Source organism: Galeopterus variegatus, unplaced genomic scaffold (assembly GCF_000696425.1).
Source record: "Galeopterus variegatus unplaced genomic scaffold, G_variegatus-3.0.2 Scaffold1958, whole genome shotgun sequence".
NCBI classification, from domain to species: Eukaryota; Metazoa; Chordata; class Mammalia; order Dermoptera; family Cynocephalidae; genus Galeopterus; species Galeopterus variegatus.
In genome coordinates this window covers 147,489-166,262 of record NW_007728069.1, presented here as the reverse complement: position 1 = coordinate 166,262, position 18,774 = coordinate 147,489, and the positions used below count along the sequence as shown (strand labels likewise).

Sequence of the window (18,774 nt, the reverse complement as noted above, 5' to 3'; positions counted from 1 at the left end):
AAGATTGAATGAAGAGGTTAGTCTCTGCTCTGCCATTTCACAATGTGACACCCTGGATCACTGTTGCCACCACCAATACCCTCACCAGATGTGTTGCCTGGACTTTGGACTTCCCAGCGTCAGACACTGTAAGCAATAAATTCCATTTCTTATCAACTATCCAGTTCTGTCTATTTTGTGATAAGCAACAGAAACAGACTCATTCAATGGCAAATACTGTATCATTTCAATTTTAGCTACAAGTTCCTGAGAAACTTTTGTTTCTAAATTTGCCCTGTGCACATTTCAAAACTACATCCCAAAGGCACCGCCTTCCTGAGTTGAGGATATCAATATTTGTCACTGCTTTTCTCAGCATGGAGGCTTTGACACCAGCACAGCCCAGGCCACACAATCAAGAACCTCTGCTCTTACTGAGTTCTGAATAAGAGACAATCCTGTTGTCACCCTCCTGGGCACACTTCTGCTAATCTAACATAAACTCTTCCTTGCGGCAAATAGCTACTCTTCGTAAGGGCCAGTGTGCTACTAATAACTTATACAGTTTAAAAGATGTTGCGTGGGCTCTTTCAGTATCTTGGTCTCCAGATTTGTAAATATCACCTCATTCATTTCCCAAAAGGCATGTAAGGCTGGTTTGTAAAGTATGAGTGTGACTTTTTTTCAGGCAAAAAAAAAAAAAATTAAAAAAGGTGAACCCATGTCTTACTAATCTAATCATTTCCAGACATCGTTTTTGAAGTCACACCAAATTTCTCTCTGCAAGAGAATGTTTCTTTTTTCCTCTCACTTGCTTTCCTTTTCAACGTTTGAAGAAATCCTTTAAAAATATTTTGGGGCATGTGGAGAGAAGCCTCAGTATCATAAATGGAGTGATCTGGGCCGAATTATCTGTCCGATAAATTTCTTTACAAGACCTTTTAGGGACTGCACCTGTCCTTTGGTCTGGATTCCCCTGGTTTTCCGGGAGGTTGTAAACTTCCACTCTGAGATACTCTGTTCCCTCCTCTCGTTGAGTGTATTTGCTGCTTCTAAACCAACATCCCTGCCAGGTCCTTGTAACGCTGACATTCACACACAGGGGTACCCCCTTTGGGTGACAGTGACCCCTAGGGTTCTTAGGAACTCAATCTAGAACACTCATGCTCTGCAGGTAGAGCCTGAATTCAGCTTGTATCCATCACCCATCACCCAGAACCCTCTGGTCTTCACCTTCACCTCCAATTTTGCACCCTCCCCTCCAGCGAAAGTATCCCCAGGACTGGTCCTGGCACAGCTATGCTGTCACGCCTTCCTTGTGCCCCCAGCAGACCCTGTTTCTGCTGAGAGACAGAGCCAGAGCGCTTCCTGGTGGACACATCTCGCTGCTCCCTCGGGACCACAGGGCAGCATCTGTCCATTGGGGACAGACACTCTCCCCGACATCTCCTATCTGATGGGGTGGGGGTGGGGCAAAATTTGCTCCAACTTTTATCCCTTACCCATCACATTAAAAGCAACAATTCGAAGGACATGGGTTTAGTGTATTCTTTGCAAATTGATACAAGCTTCTAAAATTAAGTACCGCACTCTATTACTCATGAATGACACCTCGATTCGGAATTTTCCTCTTTGCGCTTTCTCATTTTCTGTACTTAGAACCCCTCACTCACATTAGAGTCAAGTGGCTGCGGCCATCCTGCATTGCAAAGAATACAATGACACTCTCCAAGCGTAATGCTATTTCTGTAATTCAGTCTTTACCACCTCAGGCCTCTGCACTGTACCAAGCGTGAGCTCCCAGCCAAACTCTGCAGACCCAGAGTCACATCCAAGATGCACGACTCTGTTCTCTAGGGAGTCTCTGTTCCACTCCTTAAGCAGTGGTGTGCCCTGTGTGATAGCAACCTTCCACCATGGAGACGCGGTCAGTGTGGACGAAATGCAGTCCTGGGACAGCATAACCCAGATTCGGAAACACTGGACAGGAACTGCTGATGACAGAGCTCACCAGCATGGAAGCCAGGAGTGGCACAGGTAGCTATGAAGTGGAGAGAACGTTGCTCTGAGACAAGACGCAACCTTATGCAATAAAGAAGGGCCCAGCTAGAAGTCAGGAGACACGTTAGAAGGATAGCAGCAGTGGGCTGGGCAGGGCAGGGCTGGTCGTGGCTTGCTCATGGTGGCACCTGGTGCAGAAGGTAGAAGGTTACCGAGTGAGTGGCCCCATGCGAGCAAGCTCTGCCCTGCCAGCCCAACACTGGGCCGGCTCGTCAGTGGAGCCTCAGGCACCACTTCCTGGGCAGCTACCTATGGAGGTGACACTCGGTTAGGGGGTCACTGAGCATTCCTTATCATGCAGGGGCTTTCTAATTTGCCCTTCTAACATTCTTTTTTGGGGGTAGCTGGTGGGTATAGGGATAAATCCTGGACTTGGGTGTTAACAGCATCACACTCTAACCAACCAAGCTAACTAACCAGCCCTTAACGTTCTTAATGGCATCCTGGGTACATCACTTAAATGTTACCTTTATGATTTCTATAAAGGAATATAACGTATACATACTTTATCTACGTGCAGGAAAACTTTTCTCGATACATTAAAGCACAGGATAGCAACCAGCTTTGATTCTTACTTATTTCAGCTTATAAATTTAAAATTCTCAAATTAATGCAACATAATCTGTTTATTTGGGGCTTTTATGTCCAAGTTCTGTGCTTTAGTATTAGGTGGCTGTAAATCACAATGCACTTTCAGAACAAACTACCTTAACCATTTTACAAATCCTGCATTACTAATTCACTCCCCCCAAAAATGTTTACAAACGGTTTAGACATCTGAAACCATACTATTGCAAGAGGGTATAAACATTTATTGTAGCAGAATACTATAACTATTAACTCTTAAGTTTATTCTTCCCCTTATTTTACTGCAGCAACTCTGGATTCTTTAGTATAAAGAGAAATCAAAAGAAAAAAAAAATATCCACAATCTTGGGTTAAGAAATACACTGGGACCCAGTAACCTAAACCGTATGTACAGGATATAAACATATTTATATGTTATATGTACATAGTTCATGGTTACCGATTCATTATAAATAGTAGTTTTAACTTAGAGTCTACAAAAATAATCATTTTGGATGGGCTCATGCAAACCAGGACACATACACCTATTTATAAAACATATCTCTACGCTTTTTTCTTTTTGCTTTTAAATATAAATGTTGCTATTTAGCCATCAGCTAAATGATTTAAATGCAAAGCCCAAAGTCCCCAGTTAAAAGTATAAAATCTGCTTCTATCCACAGCAGCACACCGCTTCAGGTATTCACCTCCTACTAGTAAAGTCTAGACAATTTTGTCACCCTCCATTTCCCCAGATGCTAGACAGCCCTCCAGAGTCAAAGCTTCCTTTGTTCCAACTTTTTGTTTTTCAAAACAGTGCGGACCATGGACATTTCTTAAAATAACATCATCTTGGCTTTTACACATTCTCGTGTGCAGGAACATGATGCAGCCTCTTCTTGGCGCCCCGAGGACCACACAGCCAAGGCCAGCTCAGTGGCTCGCCAGGCCATCCGCGTAGGCAGACGACTGAGTGGCCCCAAAAGGCTCGCTCGGCTTCTGATCCTCCGTTAGGCCAGCTGCTTGGTCTGTGATGGACGAGAAGGACAGCTGGTCGTGCTCCATAATGTGCACTTGGTCATCACCCTTGTCTCTCTTCACGTAGAACATTTTTCTGAATTTTTTCAGCTCGTGGAGTTCACAGAAGGTTTCCAGAACCACCAACATAGCGATCAGGCCGAGGAGCAGGTAACCTGGGTGAGAAACAGGACAGCGTCTCAGTGCCATCTAGTCATGGGTAAGTCGAGTAACGAGTGAGTCACCTCCCCAGCAGGGCCGACACCCACACGGAAAAGTCTGTCAATGAATAAAGTCACTGCCAGTTTCCTAGTTTCTTGGAATGTTTTGAAGTCTGTGACTCAAGAGGAATTACCCAGAGAGAGACAATGAAGAATGACTTAACCTTCAATGAACTTGAATTATTTAGAGTCATAGCTATAATTTTTAAAATATTTTAATTAATTTAAATTTTTAATTTTTTTATAATTTTTTTTTTGGGGGGGGGCAGCTGGCCCATATGAGGATCTGAAAACCCTTGACTTTGGTGTTATAACACCACACTCCAATAAGCTGTAATTTTGGGAGGAAAAAGAAAAGTTGGGACTCTTGTGGAGCTTTAAAAAAATTTTTTTAATTGATTATGCATATTCGTGGGGAACAAAGCTGATGGTTACACCTGTGCCCAAGATGTGGGATGATCAGATCAATATTAATGGTGGCATTGATAAAGACAGATAATATACCCAAGGGTGACCTTCCATGCGAGGAGACCTCTCCACCTTTGCTTTATGATCAGTGGCTCACAGAAAGCCGGTGACATCTTAGGAAAGTTTTCAATTGATCATGGGAGGCTCAGAACAAAGCTTGACTTTTCTTAAACACCTGATGCTGTTACCATTATTTCTACTACAAAATAAGTTTAGCACTAGAAATTACAGTTTAAGCTAAATTAAAATCTCTGTAAGAACTGGTGTTGATATTAAGCAGGCCTTTGTGTGTGGCTGTCTACACGGCCACTTATATGCAGCAGCCAACTGGAGCTTGCCATGATGTTGACGGTCGTTTTGGGGCACATGGACCATTCACTGGATAATTGTAACAGCTTCTTACTCTTAAAAAACAGGGTAACTGTTGGTTTTGGTACAGCACTGTCCCTTGGATTTTGTGATGAGAAACAGTCATTGTAGGTTAGTTCCAACCTTTTAAAAATCAGTTTCCAGGGCCGACCCCATGGCGCACTCGGGAGAGTGCAGCCGCTGGGAGCGCAGCGACACTCCCACCGCGGGTTCGGATCCTATATAGGGATGGCCGGTGAGCTCACTGGCTGAGCACGGTGCGGGCGACACCACACCAAGGGTTGCGATCCCCTTACCGGTCACAAAAAAGACACACACACACAAAAAAAATCAGTTTCCAGAAAAAAAAAAAATCATCATGGAAAAGGAACAGAAAAATGAAAAAGAAAACTCCAAGAACAACAAAAATCCCAATTTCTTTTCCTAGTAGTAAAACTTTCGAGGAAGTTTTTCAGAAAATGCATGAATTAGGAAAGCTAGAATTGGCAGCATGTTAGGCATAAAGAGGCTGATGATCTCAAGAATGCAAAGTTTTAGTGTCTTCAGAATTTGACTACAGGGGCCAAGCCCGTGGCGCACTCGGGCGCTGGGAGCGTGGCAGCGCTCCCGCCGCGGGTTCGGACCCTATGTAGGGATGACCGGTGCGCTCACAGCGCTCACTGGCTGAGTGGGGTGCAGCCGGTCTCGAAAAGGACAAAAAAAAAAAAGAATTTGACTACAGATTTTGTTAATAATATAGTGACTGCGGCATGCTCGATTGTATTCTAGAAATAGCAATGACATTGTTCGTCAGACTGATGAACCTGCCCCTTTTCCTTTGTCATTATTTAGTCAAACTCTTGATGCTGACAAAATTACCCATGGGGTTGTGGGCAAAAGCTGTGGAATTCCAACCCACCTACAGCTCATGCAGCTTTGGAACATTCATTTTTTAGATACACAAGTTCTTAACACTCAAAACACAGACTAGCTCTATGTAGATTACCTTAAAAAAAACCCACGATCCACATTGTAACAGGTGATAAAATGTTATGCAAAGGTTTAGCATTATATGAAAAACTGAGGAGGTTAAACGTTGGGCAAAATGTAGGGGAAGACAGTTTACGTACAGCTAGCAAACATAATTACAGAAACATTTTACTTCCTTAAGTCATGAAAAAATGAAAAAGATAAACATAAAATAATATTATATGAAAAGAAAGTTAAGATAATGTTTATTGTGCTATCAAATTCACACACACACACACACACACACATACACAAAAAAAGCACCTGCAATGCTACTGGCCACCAGCACCCCAAGAGTCTGAAACTGTTATGCCCAGACCATGCTGGGGACGGTATAAACTCCTAACACCATTTGGAAAGCACTGGGTTAATATGTTCTGTGACTCACAAAAGGCATATTCACTTTGGGCTACCAATCTCACTTCTTGGAAGGATATCAAAGTAGAAAAAGCGTCATTATATGAAGGTAATCACTACAGTGTTATTTCTAATGCTCCCAAATTAGAAGAAACCTAAATAGTCAGCAATAGAGGCAAGGTTGGATTATGGTACAGCTACCTGCTAAAATGTTATATGAACTCTAAAAAACTAATACTTAGGGGAAATATGGAATCCTCCTGTAACCGTTTGACAAATATCTACTGAACTCGTATGGTAGGCAGGCAGTGTTCCAAGCGTGGGGGATTTATGAGTGAAGTCTTTGTTCTGGGTGTGCACATGGTTTAATGGAAATGTTAAAATACACGCAGTTCAATTAAGCATTTTGTGCGGTTAAGGCTACAAGACAGGCCCAGGACACAGCACGATTACCTGAGTACCTACTATGGTTTCCTAGAAGACAACATGTGAGCCGAGTCATAAATTGATAAATTCTTGAGAAGGCAGAAATGAAAACTGCATAATATATATTATGACTGCAATTCTATGCATCTCGAAAAAGATAGGAAATTTGACTTACACCTGTTCACAAAAATGAACATTTTCTTGAAAACGGTGACGAGTTTTCTATGACATTATATTGAATTTAAAACAAAAACTGTTTAACAAATTATAAATCACCAGCCATCTGAATTTTAATGCCTATTTTATTTTCCCACATATAAAATTCTCAAAACGGGCTGGACGACTAACTTACCCAGTAGAGAGGGTGCTGATAACACCGAGGTCTAGGGTTCGGATCCCCTTACTGGCCAGCCGCCAAAAATAATAAGAAGAATAAGATGAAATAAAAAGGGTGCTGATAACACCGAGGGTTCGGATCCCCTTACTGGCCAGCCGCCAAAAATAATAAGAAGAATAAGATGAAATAAAACAAAATAAAATAAAAACAAAATTCTGAAAACAGTTAACATAGACTGACTTCCCTGAAAAAGAACCAGATGGGCAAACGAGATAAACAACTGTTTTAAGATTTTCCTGGTGAATTAAAGAACATGATTGATGGTAACAGGCTATATCTGAGGCCTAGTTTCCTTGGGCTTAAAATATCTAGGGCCGGCCCAGTGGCGCACTCGGTAGAGTGCGGCACTTCGGCGGCGCTCCCGCTGAGGGTTCGGATCCCATATAGAGACCTGTCTGCTCACTGGTTGAGCGCTGTGCAGGCGCGACACCGAGGGTTGCGATCCCGTTGCGGGTCGCGGTACGGGCGCGACACCAAGGGTTGTGATCTCATTACCGGTCACGAAAAAAAAAAAGACAAAAAGGAAAAAAAAATCTAATAAAATAGAGCAACTTGCAACTTTTTTTTTTTAATTAAAACTTGGTTAACAAGTTCATTCTGTGTAGTGTATTTTTACACTGTAATTTATAATGCCTATTGCATGATTACTAAGAAATCGATCAGTAACTGTAAGGTACCTGGGAAAAATAACTCAGTAATAGGATTTTTTTTTTTAAGCAGGCTGGCCAGTATAGAGATCTGAATCCTTGACCTTGGTGTTATCAGCACCACGCTCTAGCTCTAACCAAGCGAGCCTACCAGCCAGCCCTCAAGATTTTTGCATAAAGAGTTTTGAAGGGAATCATGAAATGAAATAGTTATGGGACGGTGGTAAAAACAGAACACTTATCAATAAGTAAGGAGTCAGGGTTTTGGGGAACGACTCTTCCTTAGCAGGCAAAGGGGAGCTTGGAAGAGGGACAGGAAGGGCAGCTTGCAACCCTGATACTCACACGTGATCCCAATCTTGTAGAGCTCTCTGAATTTTTGATTGTAGCCTTCTCCAGGCACATAATCTCCGAGGCCAATGGTGCTCAGGGAAATAAAGCAGAAATAAAAGGATTCGAGGAAGTTCCAGTCGTCCTCCAGGACAGAGAAGATGGCAGCGGGGATGAAAAAGAAGCAGGACACGGTGACAAACCCGAGCAGGACGGCGTGCACGACGGCCACCACCTGCTTGGAGAAGCCCCAGCGGACGTGGAAATAGAGGACGGGCCTGCGGGTGACATGCACGGTGACACGCTGGACCACGGCCGTCAGGAACAGGAGGGTGAAGGGGATCCCGATGACCGAGTAGATGATGCAGAAGGCCTTGCCCCCGTCCGACAGGGGCACGGTGTGGCCATACCCTGCAAGGAGACCAAGGTCGCTGAGGTGAGGAGGGAGACGGGAGCGGAAAACACATGTTTAAACCACACAGGTCTACGGTCTGCTCTCGGTCCCCAAACCAAGGAGAAAAGGGACTTGAGGTCTGATGCTTTCAAGGCTCTGGCCTAAATGTTATGTCAGTTAAATTCAGCGGTGGAGGCTGTAGACTGGGGAAGTCCACCACTCTGTACAAAATCGGCCCAATTCTTCCAACACATCATAGTCTCTGGTCTTGAACTCACCATCAGGCTGGAACAGAAAGAGGTTCTGTGTGCTGGGGAGCTGGGGCCCCGTGAGAAAACCCCCGAATACACCTCTTTGACATTTCAAGATGGTTAATTCAGAGACTGCAAAAACAAGATGGGATAGAAGGCTGTTTCTTTGTGGAAAGAAGTTTACATCTGTAAATGCAAACAGCCAGGCTTCCCCGGAGAGGCCCCTTGTCTGGCTCCTATCTCAGGGCAGCTGTGAGATTTCCCCAAGCATTTTCATCTGCATCCAAGTCTCTACTTAACTTTAACTTCTGACTTTTTCCTTTCACCTGTGATGACACCTTCCCCAGAACTTCAGAGAGACCTGGTCTCAGGCCACTGTTCTGGGGCTAGTACCACGCCCCACCTTTACTCTCTCTCATGAACACTGGTGTATAAGCTTTGTACCCCCACTGGAAATTGGGACATTACTCTCTTGTGACCCTCATGCTTTGCCTCTCCCAGGATGTTAAATAATAAAATTTGTTATGTCTTTTCTTCACGTTGATCTAAATTTGCCAGTGATTTTTATTACTGAAACTTCCAGGGGTGAAGTTTACCTTTGGCTCCTACAGCCCACACCATCTTAGACCACCAGGAGAAACTCGTCATAAGACACCCATTTCTCCAGGGCTGACCCACCTCCCCCAACCCGTCCCCCAGGATCCTCAATAGCCAAACGCCCGTCTATACCCACCTCCGCCCGTCTACACTCACCTCTGAAACAAACTATTCACAGGAAGGACGGACAGGTGAATAGAACCACGCTAAGTGTGCAGTGGGAGGGTGGTATAGACGCAATGAAGACACAGACATCAAAAAAGAGTAAGAAGAAAGGAAGATTCAAGCACACTAACTCACAGCATTGAGCACTTCTTTTCAGATATTTTGCCCAATTTTCCAGCTAATTGGTACATTCAGAAACCTACATTTTCCCTTTGTCATTTACATACGTTCAAAGATGCCATAAGTTGCACAAAACAAACATTTAAACAATTACATTAGGTCCAAGTAGTCAAAACATGTGTGTTTTACTTTCTACGAGGTTTGCGTCATTCCCAAATCAAACCAATCAAGAGACTCTCCCATGCGACAAATGCCATTTAGAGAGAATACCCAGCTGGGGTGAGGCATGGTGGACTATTTTCAAAATCTCATGAGCACTTCATCCTGAAAGGACCAACGTGCCTGAACAAGTCCATTCAGGAAACAGCCAACTAAATGCATTTTTTATGAAATTGGATTCTGAAAAAAAAACCCAAAATCTCATATGCAATTATAATTGAAGAGGGGTTTCAAAATATGATCCCTAAAATACATCCTGCTTAAAAATAAATAACGCCCCAAAACCCTCAGTTGTAGATCCTCCAAATTCTCTGCTTTAAACCTAAGGCCCTGATGTATATGGTTATTAGAAATATTCCTTGATTATTCCTGTGTACAGCGTCAACATAACAGAGTCAGGGTCCTTAATCCTCTGTCCCAGAAGGCTCGCTGTTCACACATGAGCTACAGCAGTCCCAGAAATCCTCTGAAATTACATGCAAACTTATGCACCCACCCACATACACATTTTTTCATGGAGAGATTCCAGAGCTCAGATTCTCACAAGGGGTGGGTACACATCCCCAAATGGTTAAGAACGGCTGTTCTGAGCATTGGTTCCTGAATCCATCTGGTCCCTGCACCCCCAACTGCTCTTGAAATGCTGTGGCTAATTGTGGGCTTGGTATTTCAAGAGGGAAATGAGCAAGCTGGCATATCTGGAGAATAACATGAAGGATGGCGAAAACGTGCCAGAAAACATTCATGCAACAGATGGAAACCGATCAATCTGATGTGGGCAAACCAGCACGCATTGCAGGGACGCCAGGGCTTACGGGAGTCATGGTGGTAGCTAGTCATTAAGGATGGATGTTACCATGATCCGAGACACCTGGGAACAGGACCTGAAAATGGAATTTTATTTAACCATAACAGCCAACAGGAAAGAGATTCACAAACTTAGTTATGAGCCTGCAACTAAGTGCTTAGGAGATATTAGTGTCCACACGACTGGAACGCTGAGCCAAGCCTGCATGGATGGATTTAACTTTGGCAGGGATTTCATAGGAAAAAACCTAAGATTAGCTGTCAGTGGACTGCACAAAAGCCTTTCAGTCTGTGATCTTATTACTTTTTTCAGTAGCATTTTTATAAATTAGCTTTACTAGAAGTGTAATACACCTGTTTCACACAATCCACATTTTTATACCATCTGTTCCAATAAATTACAGAATTTAAGTTCTAGTAGGAGAAAAAGTGAACAAATCTCTAGTTTAAAAATATTTCAGGATATGACTTTTCTCTCAACTTACAATAGCTCTTTTTATTAGAATGTTAACTAAATCTCATTTACTAAAATGTTATCTCCAAGCAATAGCAATAATCATTTCAAGACTCTAAGATTTCTCACTGGGGTAATGGCATTTGTATTCCAGTAATATATTCCCACCGAGAGATTTAAAAATTGCCAACATGCAGATTCTTACGAAAAGCCATTTCTTCTCCTGATGTTTACATAAATAATTTCTGTTAATAGAAAGTAAAATGTACATTCTGCATTTCATTTTTATTCTCTACCCATACGGTACGGCTGATATTGGGAAAACCATCCCCTCCTGCACGACTACATAGCAATTCTTTTGCAATAGACCACTTACTGCATCAGATGGAAACTTTCAATGCTATTGAATTTTAATGAAATGGCAAATAACTTACTCAAGTTCAGTCAATCGACCCTCCAGATAAATCATGAAGCAAAGTTCATATTTTAAAATCTCATCATCATATTAAAATCCATTACAAACCATGAAGAATTAAGCAAAATGTTAAGAAACCTGGCATCTTTGGGGTTCTTTACATTTTTCTAAGGCTATTTATGCAATTTTTAGGCCTCAAAGATTCAGGAAAACAAAGTCTACTGAAAAAACTGACTTCAAAAATGTAGTTACGATCTAGAGATGAAACTCTCAGATATCAATGCTCATATTTTAGCCTCCTTCTCCACAATTGCGGGGCTGTCTGCTATGACACTGAACTTGTGAAATGGGTGGTCGTACTGATGACAGTTCCCTGCAGAATCTGGCTGCTCTAATTACAACAGTCCTGACACTATGCTAGCTAATTTCCAGTCTGGGGCTATGCCATGCTAGATATATGGGCATTCTGGTCTTCCTGGTAATTCAAGTTCTCCTGAATTGGGTCCAAGACAGAGCACCTCTGCGGGCTCCCACTTAGCACAAGTCACTGACATGTTGCAGAAGCTGTTGAGAGAGGTGCAGCTTACAATGGCCCACAGAATACATATCCTCATTTATTTCCTTTTTTTTTAGTATGATATGTACACAATGTACACATTCTGCATTGTTAGCTTAATACATGCTTTTTTGAAAAGCTACGAAAGAACCGTCTCAGCCTCTGAAACTGCAATCAGTTGCAACATTCCCTCTTCTGTAAAACAGGTTTACTTTGCAGTTCTGGACTTTGGTTTATCCATTATCTCTTTTCCACTGGACTATGTGCCCCCCTGGGAGGGAGACCATGTCCTCGGAAAGAACCGTCTCAGCCTCTGAAACTGCAATCAGTTGCAACATTCCCTCTTCTGTAAAACAGGTTTACTTTGCAGTTCTGGACTTTAGTTTATCCATTATCTCTTTTCCACTGGACTATGTGCCCCCCTGGGAGGGAGACCATGTCCTCCTGTATTAGTCCATTTGTGTTGCTTGTAACAAGATACCTGGAACTGGGTATTTTGCAAGAAAATGAAATTTATTGCTTACAGTTTCAGAGGCTGGGAAGTCCAAAGTCCAGGGAACACATCCGGTGAGGTGACCCTACAGGGTCAGGGATGGTGAGGCCATTGAATCGGGAGATAATTGTCATTGAAAAGAGAGCTTGTTCCTCACAGGTCCCAAGAGTAGGGTCATGCCATGCCACAGGGGCCATGCGGGGAAGCTCTGGTGTTGGTCAGGAGGCAGAAAGAACAGGGGGGTAAAACTTTATCATGGTTTCTACAGGAGGAATGGGCTAAGCAAAGTAAGCAGGTTTAGGATCAATTAGTTGGAATCTCAGCAGGCTCTGGGACACAAGGGCTGGACCTACTTATCTGTACCTGGCCCTGGGGTGATTAGAGCAGGGGACAGAGGCCCACAATGTGTGAACCGGATAGAGGAGGTGCTGGGGTCTGGGCTCTGGATTGTCTGGTTTGCATGCGAAAGGCACGCTCACAGGTGAGCTCTTCACTATCTCTGGGAATTGGCTAACCCTCAGAAGGGCAGTTCCTTCAGAGTCATCAAAGCCCCCAAATGTCAATGCATCAGAATAACAAGACCTACCTGACACAGAAGGAGAGGGTAACAGAGCCAGCGGCAAAGGCATGCACATCAGCTTGGCCTGCAAGTAGCACCAGTCCCAAGGAGCTTGTGCTAGTAACCCAACCAGGAAGAATCCAGTGGGCTGCAGAGGAACTGGGGAGTCGTGCTTGAGACCCTGTGCTTGAGAAAAAGTCAGGGGATGTGCTCTGTGGATAACTATGATACGAACAGTATGAGATCCTGGAATCTTTAAAGTACGCCCATATTTGTTACCTGTTAACTCTTGTTCCTACCTACCCCACCCCCACCCAGAGGAGCATTCCGATGAGGAACGGAAAGCATCCGGTGGGAGCTAGGACTCACACTGTGCTGTGTGCTTTATGACCACCACTCCCTTCATCATGACACCAGCTCTTGGATACAGACACCCACATCCGTCTTTTACAAATCAGAGACTATGTGATTAAATGGTTACCCAGGATCTAATAGCAAGTATAAGAAGGGGCAGGATTTGAACAAGGTGTTGACTCATCTTTTAAATATGGCCTGGGGGGTCATGGTGAGGAGGAACAAGGAAATAGAAGAGGGCCATTGGCAACTGTGTGGAAAATAAAGACTGGAGGAATCCCTGGGTGTTTCCAGAATAAAGAGATACCCTGAGATGGATCAGACCTAAGGCAATGACCAGGGATTGGCTAACGTAAGCAGGAAGCTCCCAGAAACCTGCCCCATGTTAGGATACCTCCTCAGAACACTCTCTCCTCCCGATCCTCCAGATCTCAGCCTGACAATGGCTTGGTCCTGTGTGTTTTTAACTCATTGTTGCTTTTGCCTTGGGGTTATTCCCAGGATTTGTGACCTCCTTTATGCACCTTAGGACTAACCTAGGCAAAATGTCCCAGTCATCCCTGGTCTGTGTGGTCCTGATTCCATGAGAAAAGAAATGACGGTTTGTATATCCTCATGGTGAATGTAATCTACATCACCCTCTTGCAGACAAGAGCAGCCTGTTGTAGATGAGACACTGCCATCAGGTGCCCTAGAATCCCCACACCAGTCACTGGTGCCAAGCACGGTAGCAGCTGCCCCCATCCCCCGTGTAGGAGTGAGCACACCTGCTCCTATCTGCGTGTCTGCCACACACAGACCCACCTGGGACATCTGAAGAGAGAGAAACCTGACCCAAAGCCTGGTTATTGCAGAGAAAGGTTTATCTGAATTGGCCAAAGGCTTGTTTGAATTGGCACAGCTAACAAGGAACCACCCATTAGATACTAATATGTTCCTTTCCCCCTCTTTCTTTTAATTTCCCCTCTAACTCACTGTTTGCCATTTCTTAGATATTTTAACAGCAGGACAACAAAGTGAAGAAAAGGTAAAGCAGCCAGCAGAGACAATGGATCTAGCTTTTCCTAAAGCCCAAATATTTTAAACTAGGTTCGTGATCTGTTAACCAAAGCACCATCTCCCCCACCTGCCACCTTCCTTGGGCTTGTCTTCAGGTTTGACATAATTACCCTGCAGCTACCATTACCCTGAGGTTTAAAAGTTAGGATGTAGCAAAGGCCATTCAGTGATGGGCTGTTAAAACAGGCCTTTAAAATGCATGCTACAGGCATATTTCCCCTGGGCACGGAGGCTGTGCAGACTACACAGGATTTAAATTTATTTTCCTTGGAGAAGAGTTGGGCACCTTGCCCTGGGGAAGACAGGCTGAAGAGGTTATGAGAAGATGCTGATGACAAAGACAAGGGGCACCCTCCCAAACCTGCAGATAGTCAATATAGCTCTTGATTGGCCCCGATGCCTAATTTCGGCCAGAAGATCCAGTGGTCCCAAGCCCTCATATCATGTACAGGCGTGGGGAGGTCCTAGACGCCCTGCTGAATCTAACCAAACCCCACTCCTCTACTCACAAAAACTCCAGTCACTTGCGCTAAGGCTTCCGGTGACCCTGGGAGGAAAACATGGTGCCCATCTTGCCTGGGTGGACCCCTCTTGGAGGAAGAGTTTCTTGGGATAAAGCAAATTTTTTTTTTTTCTTTTTCATTAAAGGCTGAGGAATCTCATCCCCTAAATTTGAATTTTGGTTTTGCCTCTTACTAGCTGTGTGGCCCTGAGGAATGTTATGCCTCAGTTTCCTCATCTGTCGAGTGTGAATACGCCCTACCACCTCCTGCAGGTGTCATGAGGATTGAATGAAATAACCCATGTAAAGCGATTAGCACAGAATCTGCACTTAAGAAGTAACGTGCAGGTAAACTCTTTTATGATGCTAAAAGAAATAACTAAGTGAATTATCTCTGCAATAGGTACCTTCTTTCAGATTGCCCATACCGTTCCCACATTCACTAGTTAGAAATGATCTGTGTACCCCTCTCTGTTCTCTCCACATTTTAATATTCCCCAAGTCCTCCAAGACATATTCTTCCACATTGATGGTTAGATGTCATTGCTGTCAGAACCCAAAATTCCAGGTTTGAGGACGCGATGCTCAGCTAAGTCAAACACTGGAACACGGGGCTTAGAGACAGAGAAAGGTTTATTTGAATTGGCCAAAGCAAGAAGACAGGTGAGCCCACGTTTCTCAGATGTCTTCCCATAGAAACAGAAAACAAAGAGGTCTTTAGGGCTAAGAGTAAGGGAGGGGCAGTTCCGGGAGGGTCTGTGTTTTCCTCGAACCCAGATAAGATCTTGGGCAACCAGGCCCCTTGGCGCCAGCGGCAGGTGGCTGGGTTGCTCAGTGCTCACCATTTCTCTGAGAGCATTCATTCTCTCTATACAATACACTATATTGTCTCTTTGTGATTTGGGGGTCACCTTTTCCAGCCTGATGGAAAACCACACATCAGCAACTTATAATTATATCACGGGAAGGAGAAGCATTGGGTGGAAAGTCAACACAGCCATCAGCAAGCAAAGTTTAACTCTTATCTTACTGTCACTCCCAATGTGTCCTTACGCTTAGGAATCCGGTCTGCCCTGCTTGGTCAAACAGATTTTCTTTTGTTATTTCCCTTTCCTGCAGCCAAGACCTGCTCTGACTAGGGTCAGGGGAACAGTTAGGGGCAATCACCCGATTCTGTGACTTAAAGGAGTCCCCGATAACAAAGATCTAACGACAGCACTGAAGAAGCAATCTGATATATAGGAAAACCGTGGCTGCGCTGTAGTTTGGGAGGAAATTAATGACCTCCCCCTTCCCCAGACAGAAAAATCCCAATGCTCCCTCTCAAGTCCTCATCCCCCTCACTGCAAACTGACCCAATACAGGTGCCATTCACTTTGCTCACATGCTTATGGGTAGATACTAGTAGATTCCAATGATTAAACGTCAGTGAGAACTGTAGATCCCAGCTCCTAAAATGTGTCCACTAGGTGACATGTTACAAGGAAACCCACACAGAGTCACACCACCTGTCCTGAGCTCTCTCCTTAGATACTTGTTTGTTTGTTTTTTTTTCCTTTTTGTCTTTTTTCGTGACCGGTAACGGCATCGCAACCCTCGGTGTCGCACCTGCACCGGACTCAACCGGTGAGCGGACCGGTCTCTATATGGGATCTGAACCCTCGGCGGGAGCGCCTCCACACTCCCAAGTGCCGCACTCCACCAGGCCGGCCCTCTCCTTAGATATTTGAACCAGTAGTTACTCGAAAGGTTTGCAGGAGGCAGGTGCATCACTATTCTAGGAGCCGGATTCAACAACCTCTTAGTCAAGCCAGGTGACAGGTACTCAGGATCCTTCAGTAAGTGGAAGAACACAGAACACAGTGGAGTCCTAGACCTAGAATCCTGCTGGAAGGATACCCATTTGCTGGGTTCCCAAAGATTTCATATCCTGCTGTGATCTGAATATTTCTGGCCCCCGCCCCCCAAATTCATATGTTGAAACTTAATCCTCAATGCAATAGTGTTATGACATAGGATCTTTGGAAGGCAGTTAGGTCATGAGGTTTCCAGCCTTACCAACGGGATTAGTGCCCTCATAAAAGGGGTCCAAGGAAGCGTGTTTGCCCCTGCCACCAGGTGAGGACACACAGCAAGAAGATGCCCTTTATGAAGCAGAGAGCAGCCCTCACTAGACACTGAACCTGCTGGCGCCTTGATCTTGGACTTCTCAGCTTCCAGAACTGTGAGAAATAAGTTGTTTATAAATTACCCGGTCTAAGATATTTTGTTAAAGCAGCCCAAAGGGACAAAGACATACCCCTTCATGTACGAGTAGATGAACACTACCTCTAGTCAATCTACAGGCCTTGAAACACCCATTTTACCAATTAAAATGACTTCTAACACGCCTTATGCTAATCAATGGACTCTCTAGATACTTAAACAGCAGTTGAGATAGCCGCGGGGGAGTGGATTGCTAGTTAGGGTCTGTGAAATGTTAACTTTCCCTGGGGCGTGTATATTTCTCCTTAGGAAACTTCCCATGTGAACTCTGTCCCTAGGTGCAGATGAATTGATAGGAACGCTATCACACCACCTATGCGAAACATACAACACCTGTTTCCTCCTCCTGAGTGTCTGACAATACTGACAGGCTTTATTCTAGGAGATCCGGCTTGTCTTGGCTGTAGGTTATGGCTCAATCCATGCAGGATCCCCTTCAGAAACAACCCTGACTTGGTCCAAGAATAAAAGTGAGGACAAAAACCACCTGCACATACGAAGGACGTGCCACCTGAGCAAGAACCAGACCTCTGTTACTGTAAGCCACTGAGATTTTAGGGCCACTTTACTGCAGCCTCCCCTTGGTAAAAACGTACTAATCTGATACACTAGGAAAAGAATAAAAAGAAGGTGTGGGAGGTGTGTGGGTGAGATAAACAAGTGTGGCAGGTTTCGGCATCGCCAGCTGGTGTGCGCGGGCATTGTGTGCTTGTTACACAATTCTCCCTAATTCTGGAGAGGCTCGAAAATAATTATAATAAAACTCAGAAAAGTTGAGGCTTTGAAATGTGCATGTAGGAACAGTTTTCCATCTAGAAAACTTCCAGGAGGAAGTTCTGGATGTTCTTTACTCCTTAAAATCCTGCTTTTGTACAGACAATACTAAAAGCATGCCTTACCATACATACAGAAGACAAATTATAATACAGAGGCGTGGCACTCACAAATGCCAAGGTATAGACAAAGGTGACTTCTGAGTACAAAGCCCTCCAAATCTGTAGTGAGCCCATAATCTCCTGGGAAGGAAGAGTTAAAACCTCAGAATGTTCTTTGAGGGTGCAAACTCCCACACCATGGGCAACCCAAAAGTGCATGGGTCAGTGGATAGAGGGGAGTCAATTCTGGGGGCTCCCCAATAGAATTTGCAGGGAGTTAAAGCGAAATCAGCTGTCTGTCCCGAGCAACATGAATTCTTGCAGGAGCTCAGGCCTATCTGCCAGGCCACAAGGGTGCAGCCCTCAGAGTGCCTCCTGGTTCTGCCAACCTGCCACTTACTTATAGGCAGCAGTGTTCTGGAAAGTTCTATTTCACTAAGGCTGCAGGGACGGCCGCCAGACGCTGCATAGGTCCCTGCAGGCTGAATCTGCCTTCCATCATCCTATGGGACTAGCAGGGGGGTGCATGAGGATCCAGAATGCAGAATGCCAGAGTGGAGTGGGGAATTTGTGGCCCCAACTCAAACTGCAAGGCAGCCCTGGCCTTGAGGAGAACACCAGTGCTGAGCAGAGGACAAGGGGGTGACAATGGAGAAACTCTCCTGTCCATGGGTGGCTCTGGGACCCTCCTGCCAAGGGACCTCGAGAGGCTCACCTTGCCCTCCAGAGGCAGCTATAGTGTCTGCGATAGGGTCATTCTTGCCCTGAGTTTCAGTTCATGTTTGCAGAGCCCTGACTGCATTCCAGGCAATGAGGTTTGACAGCACCGACGTCAGAAGCAG

General features: G+C 44.5%; 1 protein-coding gene across 1 annotated transcript in view; it reads right to left on the bottom strand.

Moving 5' to 3' along the window:
- Positions 1 to 2,647: 2,647 nt before the first annotated feature.
- The window catches only part of KCNK1 (potassium channel, subfamily K, member 1), a 38,681-nt gene continuing 22,554 nt past the window's right edge, over positions 2,648 to 18,774 (bottom strand). The window contains exons 2-3 of the mRNA XM_008579803.1: positions 7,863 to 8,258; positions 2,648 to 3,800 (exon numbers count right to left, since the gene is read on the bottom strand). Coding sequence (XP_008578025.1) covers positions 3,541 to 3,800; positions 7,863 to 8,258 — 656 coding nt within the window. The 3' untranslated portion in view covers positions 2,648 to 3,540. The remainder of the gene's footprint in view (positions 3,801 to 7,862; positions 8,259 to 18,774) is intronic.